General features: G+C 36.3%; 2 protein-coding genes across 6 annotated transcripts in view; one reads left to right on the forward strand and one right to left on the reverse strand.

Annotated features, from left to right (window-relative positions):
• Positions 1-2027: 2027 nt before the first annotated feature.
• Positions 2028-8369, forward strand: spag8 (sperm associated antigen 8). Its single transcript, XM_083531071.1, has 6 exons — positions 2028-2253; positions 2909-3068; positions 3275-3320; positions 5098-5212; positions 5361-5423; positions 6698-8369. Exons 1-6 carry the CDS (start codon positions 2188-2190, stop codon positions 6815-6817), a joined length of 570 nt encoding a protein of 189 aa, XP_083387197.1. The 5' UTR covers positions 2028-2187; the 3' UTR covers positions 6818-8369.
• A 2136-nt stretch (positions 8370-10505) lies between these two features.
• The window catches only part of npr2 (natriuretic peptide receptor 2), a 50068-nt gene continuing 48577 nt past the window's right edge, over positions 10506-11996 (reverse strand). For 2 of the 5 annotated variants that reach the window (XR_014531751.1, XR_014531752.1), the window contains exons 22-23: positions 11052-11283; positions 10506-10650 (exon numbers count right to left, since the gene is read on the reverse strand). Coding sequence is in view for 2 of the 5 variants with exons in the window: in XM_083531073.1 (XP_083387199.1) it covers positions 11221-11283 (63 nt within the window). In the remaining 3 variants the exon portion in view is untranslated. Of the gene's footprint in view, positions 10651-10696; positions 11983-11996 lie in introns of those variants that run through there. The other 3 variants (XM_083531073.1, XM_083531072.1, XR_014531753.1) reach the window with 2 other exon arrangements.

Genomic DNA, 11996 nt, shown 5'->3' on the forward strand with positions numbered 1-11996 from the left:
ACTTGAACTGTAGGTTCAGGTGTAGTTTAACGTGTTTTAATACGTTGTTGTTTCTAAAGTAATAACTCTTTCACATTGACTCATAATAATAAATACAGAAGAAATTAAGTTATATAGTAAAGAAAAGGGTAAAATCATTCATATTGTTGATTTTTTTTGTTTTGTTTTTGTAAGGAGATATTCATGTAACATTTATGGAAGGAGTCTCCAGTGTCAGACTTCAAGAGTTTGAGAGTTTCTCAGGAACAAACTATATATTTTTATGTTTTATTAACATTAATAGAAAGTGTGAAAACGAGTTTGATAAAAAGTAAGGGATAATGAAACGTATCTAACTTGTTTTAACAACATTAAATCTTGTATTGAACAATATTAAAAGGTAATTGATCTTTAAAAAAAAAAAAAAAATTAATAATAATAAAAAAAAAAAATAATAATAAAAAATAATAATAATAATAATAATAATAATAAAAAAATAAATAAATATATATATATGTGCATTGTTCTACATGAAGCACATTCAGAAAAAACAGGTCTTGTTTTTTAATCCTCACAATTTTTATCCTAACCGATTATAGGACTATTTTTGTGACTAAAAACCACATAGAATGTCCAACTGAGATGATTTATTTTTACAGTATAATATCCTGACAAAACATATACAAATATTAAAGCTAGACTCAAATCCATCTGTCATTTGAGATTTCAGAAATACGCATCCAGTTCTCAAAAAACTCACACAGCAATTAATTATACACAACCTAAGTTTGATTACACAAAGAATCAATTGATATTTTGGGTGGAAAGGCAGTTTTGTGCTCTGCGCCTGTTCTCAATCATCTCTCCATCCCCCAGGGACAACCTTTCAGAGTGGTTTCTTATTACTGAGCGATCCATCAAGCGCCTTTCTACGAATGCTAATACGACCTGTTTAGCTAAATTAATTAGCATCTTATGTAACCTAGATCAGCTGCTTAGGTAGGCTGAAAACAACTCTAAACACTGTTGGCTGAGCGAATCAACTTCGCTACTGATTACTGATTATACAAAGGCGTGTTGTTTTGCTGTGAATACCGATTACACAAGGCGATTTGTAATTGAAACCACATTACACCATTTTCTAATGCTGTTTGGATTCTTAAGGACACTCCAGCCCAAATAAATTTATTAAAAAACTGCAGCATTGATGGAGCTTTTGTTAAAAGTAAAACTAGACGTCTCAGCAGTGCTAGAATGTGATTATACTCGCTGTTAGTCATATTTTGTCTTTCTTTCTTTTTTGTATTGTTTTGTTTGAATTTCTAAAGAAATGCTCCAGTGACAAAAGAGTCATTATCATTGTTTGTTGTGTCTGCTGTTTACCGTCTGCTCATGCTCAAGTTTTTTGTTAAGTTTTGTTTATTTAATTCTTTTTTTTTTTTGGCTTGTTGGTGCTCAGAAAATGGCAGAAAAAATAATATCATAAGCACAGTTTTTTTTTTTATTGTTGTTTTTGTTTTGTTGTATATATTTATAACAGTTACCAGAAAAGGTATATAAAATCAGCAAGGTAGGTAAAAATACCAGCAGGGTGGGCTATGTAAAAACCTAGATTATTTAAATAAAGATCTTACTACTACTCATACTATTTATATTAATAATAATAATAATAATAATAATAATAATAATAATAATAATAATAATAATAATAATAATAATACACGGTTATCTTGGCAAAAAGGGGAAAATCTAAAAATTCTTTACTAAAAATAAGCTACATAATAACAAAATATGTATCTATTTACTTAATTTACAAATAATGCATATGTATTATTAGTGTTATTATTATTTTTATTATTATATAAATGCAAGGTAGGTAAAAAAAAAATCTAAAACTCAAATGAGTAGATAAAAAACAAAATACGTAGGAAAGCTAGCATTAAAAAAAATCTAATAAAAAAAACTACACATTTTAATCGATATTATCGTACCATTCCAATGACGTCACGTCCGTGTTTTTTTTTTTTTCTTTTTTTTTTACGCTTACCATAGCAACCGTAATGTTTACTTCCGGATAATGAAACCCACGTTTGCTCCACGTAAAGTTTTAGAGCGGGTGCGAAGTGTGCAGAGTGAAGGGCAAGTCATTTCACTGTAAATAAGCCAGGAAACAAATACATAATTAAATAAGTTTATTAAAAAAATAAAATGATTTCACCAGAGGAGAGAAACAGAACAGGTCGAGGATGTTTACTGGGGAACTGGGTGGAGGAGGTGAGTGCAGACTTTCAGCAGAACACAGCTGTACCTCTCTTTATATTTTATATATATATATATATATATGTAGCAAGAGGTACAGCTGTGCTGGTTAGCACAAACTTTTAGACAAAAGCAGTGACCCTTTACTACTGCACAGGCTTATTTATTCTATCACTATAATCCTAGTTGAATATTAGTTACGTATAGACATATATTACATCTTACATTATTTAGTTCCTATTGATTGATTGATTATTTGACCTTTCCCCCTTTTAACCTGTTATTTTAGATTCATATCATTTTCTCTCATGATAACTGTATATTTTTCCCAAAATGTACTAGTTTTAGTACAATTGTGGTTAGAGGATATACGTTTTTTTGAATTATTGATTTGGAATAAATGCTTCAGTCAGTTAATTATAACAATAAAAGTGATTATAATAATAGTCACATCTTCCATTGTTAAATCCCATGGAGGTTCCCCGTTCCCAATAAATAGAATGGTCCAAGAACGTGTTATTGCAGATGAAGAAAAGTTTATAGTCTGAGACACGTTAGTGCAGCACAGATATCCATCACTCCAAACATTCCATAACATTCTGTGTGTTTTTTACAATACAGTAATTCTACCCTAATGCATGCACAATGAGCTCTTTTCTGTTTTATTAAGTGGGCAACTACAACACTGGACAAAACTGGACCAGAATCTGACATCCATAAAAAAGGTCACCAGGGCATCCTCACAGTGGACTGGTCCTCTAAATTGGAAGACACAAGTACACAGAAATCTGCTTTCACCAGCCTTAAGGGCACATCTGCACAACAGAAAGGTACAAATGCGTGTCATTTCGTTTTCCTGTTGTGGTGTTGAAAATGTTTCAGAAATCCCTTAATTCCTGCCCAAAGTAGTCAAAGTGTTTCTGTTGGCAAACCCGAACGAAAGCCACACACGTCCCAGGCACGGCTTTTAGAGATCAGCCGCTGTAACAGAACATTAGTTTTATTCATTTCATTACAACTTGCCTTTTTCTTCTAGGATTTCGATATGAACTTATGAAGGAGCACCTCATCAAAAGCATAAGGTAACCGTCCAAGCAAAAAAAAAAAAAGGCACGTCTCATTCTGAGGTGAAACAAGGCAGATGACCTCATCTCGTCTGAGGCTTCAGCGACACTTTAGCAGCCTCCCACACTTCCTGTTCCAGCCAGGAGAACAGAGGAAACAGTGGGAAGGTTATGTCGAAGTGTCTCGGTCCGCTTTCATAGTTTAATTAAAAGCTTTCAATTAGACTTTATCACGGCATGTGCGATTCATTGCTATGGAGATAACTCGGTGTAGCCCTGACAACTATATCCTTTTGCGAAAAGAGACTAAACAACTGTAAGTCTAAAGGCGGGACAGTATCTCATAGCCACAGACTAGAATATGAACCCGGAATCAAAGCCAGATTCGGACAGAGACTGACCACATCTACAAAACAACTGTAGACTTTATTAAAAAAAAAAAAACTAGAGCAGTCACTGCCTTAAATGAAAAACAGGATGTGGATTTAAATAAAAAATATTCAGAACTTTGATAAAACGTACAATCAGAACTTTAAATTATACAGGGCCTAGACTTTTATGGTTTTTGAGACACACATGCATGTTCCCCATGTTTATATGCAACAAACTGGGTCAATTTAACGGTATGACGACACACATTAATGACATCCGGACAATTCGTTTCTCCAAACGTTCAGTTGTCATGCCGCATGTAAAACCTGATTCTTCACTAGTAGATTTTGTTTCTGACCTTGTGATCCATTTCATCCCGAAGCAGTTGAATAGGATTTAGATGCAGTGACTGGGGAGGACATTCCATGAGAGATAACATTCCAGCTGACTGTTTGAGCTCTGAATAATGCTTACAGAACTTGGACATATGATTTGGCTTATTGTCCTGTTGTATGGTGAAGTGAGTTGCAGTCCAGATGGAACTGCATGGTGTTGAATGTGGAACGGTTCAGTTTTCCTTTCACTCCGAATAAATCTCCAACCTTCCCTGCTCCAAAATCAACCCCAAACCATTACGCTTTTACCTCCAAGTATGACAGTGAGGGTGAGGCAGTCTGCCATCTTCTCTCCTGTACTCCATCTTACAGAGGTTCCACAGTTAGAGACAAAAATGTTCAATTTGGACTCACATTCATTGCCATTCACTGTCCAAATTGTGTTTTTGCCTTTTACCTCGTTTGTTACATATAAACAGAAGAAACACGTATTTATCTCCAAAACGATAAAAGAACAGGTGTTTCCAATTGTTTGACAAGCACCGCAGCTTATTTTATTATAATTCATATATAAATTAGTATATAAAACACAGCTTTGTTGATATGGTAATGCTTTTTTTTAAAGGACACGATTAATTAACATGCATGAAAGTTTCAACACTTTATAACAGTCAGTAGGTTTTCCAACTTTTATCAAAAAAAACAAATAAGAGCAGTCAGTAGCTTATAGTTGCTTTACCCGTCCATCCATTCCTCTATCAAACTAAAAATCCATCCATTCATTGATTATATCTAGTTATTCATTAATTTCATCCATTAATGGCCTTCTGTAACTATAAGTGGATAAAAAGTATGATGCTTTTCTTTTACTAATTAAAAATGTTGGTAATTCTTGACAAATTGCTGTATTATGAGAAAAATAAAACTTCGGGGTGACATCATATGTTATTATTTTCTTATAACCAATTTTCGCAAGTTTGCCGTGACTCTGAGCTTTAAAGACTTTCATTTTACTGAACATTGTTTATTTACATTGTTATAGAGAGAGTAAATCACTTCACACAGTGATGATCAGATTTCTGTTACAGTGAGCAGGTACATGCTGAGCTCACGCCTAAGCCTGCAGCCGCAGAACTCCACTCCATCACCAGACGCGATTACACAGCGGGGGGATTCCAGTGTGTCCGACCAACCCCATCCACAGTCAGTCATTACACCACTCTAGATTTACTGAACCATTGCGTTGTACAGTATAGTTAAACTCTAAATGTTTTGGTACTCTTCCCAAAAAAATACTTTCTGAAGTCATTAGTGTGAAAGAATATTTATATTTATATGTGTGTGCTTTCAGGATCGTGACTACAAAACCGATCAGGCCATCACATACTGGCGGGAAAACTTTGACAAGATTCAGGTAAATGAACATAAAAATCAATGATTGTATTAGCAAGAAGTCGTGAATACAGACCATAGCCATTGATCTTTCAAGTTCTTTTCTCTACTTGATACATTTATTTGTTTTGTTCACTATTTGATTTCATTGTACAGAAATTGTTTAAAATTATTTATTCAATAGTTTATTTAAAACGGAGCTCTGAACCGCAAAATTAAGTTCAATATATACCAATCAAGCGCAATGCTCGGACCACCTGATTAATACTGTGTTGGTCACCCTGTCATGACCCGTATTGCATTAACAGAATTAGCTTCTTCAGCAATTTGAGCTACAGGAGCTCGTCTGTAGGATCGGATCCCATGTGACATGATGAGCCTCGGCCACCCATGACCCTGTCGCCGGTTTTCACGAGTGTTCCTACCTCGGACCACTTTTGATAGATACTGGCCACTGCAGAACAGGGACATCCCACAAGAGCTGCAGTTTTGGAGACAATTTAGTCCTTGTCAAACTCGTTTAAATCCTTACGCTTGCCCATTTTTCCTAGATTACTAGATAATTCAATACACAAAAAACATTCTACATTAGCTGGTTCTCTATCAGTGAACAATTAAAGGCCCTGCATTGAGCAGTTAGTGTTGAATCTATACTCCAACTGACTGTTTAAGACTGTAGAAAGGACATAACATAGAATCACACACTTCAGTGCTCATGATATTTCTCATTCCCTGGTGTTTATAATGTTTTTATAATTTATATTTACACTCTTGATATTCCTCTCAATGTTTCTTCCTTATAACATCCAAGGAAGTTTTTGTCATTTAATTCTTACATTCTGTAAAGCTGCTTTAAACCAATAGGAATCGAAATGAATATTCTATCAGTAATGTTCTATACATTATTATTAAGCATCTACATAGACTATAAGGCCAAAAAATTGGGGACTCACCATGACCACACCTTTGTATAGCTATAGTACATAACATATTGTATAGCATATATATATATCTTCTCATCCAACTTGACCAAACTAATGATCAGGTGGTTGAATGAGCACAACTCTCCAGAGACAAGCTCCAAAATCTAGTGGAAAATTCTTCCAAGATGAGTGAAGGTTCATATAATAGCAAACAAGGACTAAATAGGATTAGGACACTTAGAAAGCACATGGGTGTGATGACCATTTTGGTCCTAATCAGGGAGAGTGGCTATAATGATTGTAAAATCGTACTGTATGAATGGATCGGTTTGTTCTCAGTCATCAGGTAACGTGATTGTTTTTTATTTAACAGGGTGTGACAGCGGTGAGGAACAGAGATGATCCTTTTAAGAAGAATACCAGCTTCACCTGTCCAATCACTGAGTGCTTGGACCCCAATCCTGAGAACGATCTTGATATAGAAGAAAATTAAATTTGTACTGGTAGTATGTTAGTACAAACAATATTCTCTCCACTCAGTAAATAGCTGGTTTGTACGGACTCAAACCCCTTTTCTTTTCATATACAAATGTGTGGGAACCGTCATATAAAATGGGATCATTATGTGCAACAGGCCTTCGTTCTCACATAACGAGAAGTCCAAAACCCGAACTGTCAAAGACCGTACTGTTCTTCTTGATGTCTTCCAGTTATTCCTAATACCGTTCCAACAACACTTATCATCTGGCAAATAAACCCAATAAGCTCCATTCCAAATTGAGTGAAGTTTTAAACTAGGACTGCGCAGGCTGTGCTCGTACAGTGACAACATTTATTTAGGTTTTGTAGCCAGACACAAAGCATCTGCCTTCCCGGCGTACACAGGAACCAGCATTCCACCCTACCCGAAGACACACCAAGTGTTGCGCTGGCTTCCTTTTTAACGCCGTGGCTTCCTTCCAGCACCGATGCACTAACCTTTCATGCTTTCAGCAGCGTAGCTATGGCAACAAGTCATTTTTAGACCATGTTGATGCAGATTCACCCCCTCGTTTTTTTATTTTTTAATTTTATATATTTTTTTGGGAAGTATTTTCATTCTGGTAGAAGCTTTAATTAATGTTAAAAATGAATAGTCGCCAGGTGGAAGTTTATCTGAATATATATTTTGACGAGCGAGTCTTTGCTGATCGATTCTGATATCTGTGCTAGTGCAGGTACAGTGGAGCTTACTAGGAATTTCAAGCAATCTCAAACACAGGATGGGAAAACGGTTCGGCTTCTAAAAACAAACTGGGTGTCCTTCTCCTTCAATATCATGTCAAACAAGACTGTCAGTGTGGATGATGGCGCAAAACTCAGAGTTACAGAATGCCATGCTGTATGTCAGATGTGTCTTTTGATCAGAGCACAACTGCGATTATTTCGACTGAGGTATAAGCATTTAAATAAAAGTTTTGGAGGGTGAAGTCATTGTAGGTAATCTAGAAAAGCGTTTACCAAAGCGATAACAGACAAACATGCCAATAAAAATAGAAATTTAGAGGAAAATTAAAAACTTGACCAAACTACAATACAGGTCATTGACTGTAAAGAAAACACATGAATGAAAGCAATGATGTGTGTAATATGTAATCAATCATGTGAAGGTTTAAGCTGATGGGTGGGAGTGATGCAATGCTGATTTTTAGTGTAACGACACTCTTTAAGGTCACATCATCATTTCTGCAGGTGTGACTTAAAGTAGACCACTGTAATTAGCTTAAGCCACCCATCCCCCCATCCCCTTTAACCTTATCCTGTTCATCCTTCATCTGTCATGTGTTAACCATCCAGCGTTGAACAGCATCACTGGGCGGGTTTAATTCTTGCTTATTTTGTCAAAATAAATGTTCGTTTAAACATGAACACATCAGAAATGAAACCTTGCAGATAGATAACCTCTGTATAATATCTTGTGTTCTCTGTCGCAAATGTTCTTTTATTGACTTTTACAAAAGTGCCCCTTGTCTTTTAAAGAATAAAATTCCCTTTGTAAGCATTCAGCCTTTTTGGTTCATGCCACTTTGAAATGCAGCTGAAAATCATCTTTTTTTTTTTTTTTTTTAAGGAACTTTTTAAACTAAATTTCAGCTGTACATCAGTTTTCCTCGGAGCAAATGTAGTAGATCAGAAATCCGAGATTCAAATCCTGATAGGGACTGAAGATTTGTCCAGTGATTGCCCACACTTACCACGTCAACTGCTACCAGAAACATGATGCTATGGAACGAGAGCGATGATTCATCTGGATTTAAGTAGCAGAACAGCTTGACTACGTGTTCACAGCTGGACCTAAAAATTTAAAATAAAACATTTGGGGAATTTTTTAGTCCCCAGTCTGAATGCTAGTAAATAATTGTATCTGCAACATTTCCTATTGTGTCCCATTGCCATAACTGGTGTTCTCAATGTCGAAACATCCATTTGGTGCAGATTTCTTTAGTTTTGCGCTCAACCTGTGATGCTTGCGTTGCAGAAAAAGAAAGGTTTCATTATACAATGTATGACATTCTAAGTCTTTGTGGTGATTTGCTTCGAAGAGAAACACCGATACACCCTGTAAAATGACACTATCCAAAATTTAGCCTGAAATCTTCTCAGAAGAAATGAGGAGATTACAGTTGCAAATATGGGCAAATCCTAACAGGATGTTTGGAGGCATATAAGGGTCATGACAAAGTTGTGTTCCCCTACTTTTAGCTATACATCATTCGCTGAATATAAGGGATAACTGAGGACGATACGATTCGCATCTCGATGTCAATACAATATAATACAATTGCTATGCAATTCAAATTTTTATTTCTTTGGTTCAGACAGACAGCAAATTATCAATATACTTTTAGAAGTGCCTTCTGACTTCTAACACATGGCCTTTTGTAGTGCAAAAAAATTAGAATAAAAAGCATTTTCTTTCTATAAAGGTAGAGCTCTACCTCTGCCATGTTAATCTGTATTCTATGTGACTCTCAGGACACGCCTCAGTCTCCGTAGCAGCGGTGCTGAGAGAACGTGCTCGAGAAACAGTGAGGAGAAATCAATTTACATATCAAATATTAGTCACAAATTATCGGTCACTTTGTAAATGATCAAAGTATAGCACATCCACTAATGACTATATATAAATAAATGGGTTTTTACCTATGCAAATATTTTAACAAAAGGTGCATCACGATACAAATGCCAACTTTTATCCGATGCACACCTTTTTTTTTTTTTTTTTTTTACAATCGATGCATCACATTAGTAACTTTAATCCCTATTATAGGTTTATTTTTTGGTTATTGTCAGTCAATACTTTTGGAGTTGATTGAATTAAAGTAGGCGTCACTACGCCAGGTTGACATTCCAAATCCTTGGTGCTTACACACTAAACCTGTGCAGCTTTAATATAATGGAAAACTGCACCGTTTATTTACGTACCGAATGACTAATAGACTCAGTGTGGACTTACAAAGTGTCTCAGACTGTCAGGATGATTCTCAGTGCTAATTATGGGTTTTGTAAAAGACTTTTCCACAATTATTGACGTAAACACATTATTAATTAGATATAAACAGATGCATATTTCAAACGAAACCAACTAAGACAATGTTAAGTTCTTGAATTTGTTTGGTCAGAAGGTGTTCGTTTTAGCCGTAATTCAGTGGCTGTTCTGTATAAACGTAGACGTAAATCCGTAAAGCCGAGCGCTGTGACAAAGACGGAGTCTCATTATCGAACACAGCGCAGTGGCGCTCTGCAGCACGACCCCTTTGCCACAGCAGCCGCACCGACTGAGGCGAGTGTGGGAGGCAATTCACAATCGAGTAGGTGGGATGCTGTGAACATGAGAACACGAGCACACACACACACACACACACACACACACATACACACACGTACACATGCACATAGATGGTAAAACACCTAATGGTCTCTCACTAATCAATGGTGTCATTCGATCATCTCACTGTACTCATCTACAAGGAAATAAGCTGCTCCTGTAAGTCACTGTATTTTTTACATTGTTTAAGTAATAGGTATCAGTTATTATATAATATATATCCATGTCAAATTTGAGCAATGCGATATGCAGGATAAATACCAAGACTCGTTCACAAGCTCACCTCCGCAGAAATGACCCTTAGTGGACGGTATCAATTCGTGTCAAAATTGTTTTTGTTTTTTTTTCCTGGTAACACGATACGACTCAGAGCTTGTAGGAGGATGGAGGATGAGGTACTCAAGCAATATCAAAATTCCTCTGCAGCTGAGCTTGGGAGAGGATAACCTTCTAAATCGCTGCATGAGGAAGGACATTTTTTTTAGCACAAAATAAAGAAATAAACATTTTCAGACTGTTTATTGAACAAAATATCTTACATTGTCTTGAATATACATATATACATATATTACCCTGTGTAATAGTACCAGGGCAAAATATTCTTTCTGAAACCAGCACTGAGTTCAGTACATTGTACCTTCGCCCTTTTTCATGTGCTGTATGTTACATACACATCGAATTATTATTATTTTTAAATCACGTACAAATCTGGATATAGAAAGCACAAAAATAAACAAGTAAAATCCTCGTGTTAAAAAAAAGTCCTCGGCTATCGACAATGAAAGTTGCATCATCATCATCATCATCTTAAAAACCTTTAGAGTTTGTTTTGCAGTTGTTACAGGTATATGACACATACCTGCTTTATAATTCCCTCAGAACGTATTTAGGTGTAACGGAGTGTGTTTGGCTTGAGGACGGGGCTGGTTTGTGCATCCTTTCAAACCGAGAGCAAACTCCAAGGAAAAAAAATTACAAGGATCATGCCGAAGAGATTTTGTCCCAGCGCTTCCCTCCATCAGCAGCGCTCAGATAACATAGACTTCTGTCTTCTCCCCTAGAAGCCAATACGTTCTCATTTTGCCTTTGCCCTGAAAGAAGGGAAGGCAGAGATCAATACGGCACATCGACAAGCTCTCAGGATGCACGCTCAAGCAAATCAACACTCGGATGCCGGCTCGAGGACATCACCGTGGCTTGAGTCTGCAACAAATAAACTGATGAGTAACAAACTGATTAGAAGCTGTCGAGGCGTCTCCCAGCCCTTAACCCCATAAATATAATTACAGAAAAGGGGGCTTTGAAAACCAGATTCAGATTAGCTTAACTGGGAAAGTGCCTTAATCGGGACTGGACGGTATTCGTTTTCTGTTTCTACAGGGATACAGCGTGGGTGCTGACTCAGTCTCTGCTACAGCTTGTAATTCGAGAAGCACAGAGAGTACTATCCATAGCACAGGAGACCAGAGAGAGAGAGACATGTGGTTAAAAATGTCTCAGCAGGAAACAAATACAGTGGAACACACTGCTGTTGGTTTAAATAGTATCAAAAGAACACTGACTTACTGAAAGTGCAGTTATTACAATACACATCTATCTATCTATCTATCTATCTATCTATCTATCTATCTATCTATCTATCTATCTATCTATCTATCTATCTATCTATCTATCTATCTATCTGTCTGTCTGTCTGTCTGTCTGTCTGTCTGTCTGTCTGTCTGTCTGTCTGTCTGTCTGTCATTTAAGAAAGTAGTCCACAGTGTCCACTACACTACACGTCTATCTATCTGACACTAACGCT

The sequence above is a fragment of the Silurus aristotelis genome (assembly GCF_946808225.1).
Source record: "Silurus aristotelis genome assembly, chromosome: 26".
Taxonomy (NCBI): domain Eukaryota; kingdom Metazoa; phylum Chordata; class Actinopteri; order Siluriformes; family Siluridae; genus Silurus; species Silurus aristotelis.

Coding starts and splice junctions, on each gene's coding strand:
- spag8 (XM_083531071.1), top strand. CDS start 2,188: ATGATTTCACCAGAGGAGAGAAACAGAACAGGTCGAGGATGTTTACTG. Junction 3,069..3,274: donor CACATCTGCACAACAGAAAG/GTACAAATGCGT, acceptor TTTTTCTTCTAG/GATTTCGATATGAACTTATG. Junction 5,213..5,360: donor TCCGACCAACCCCATCCACA/GTCAGTCATTAC, acceptor GTGTGCTTTCAG/GATCGTGACTACAAAACCGA.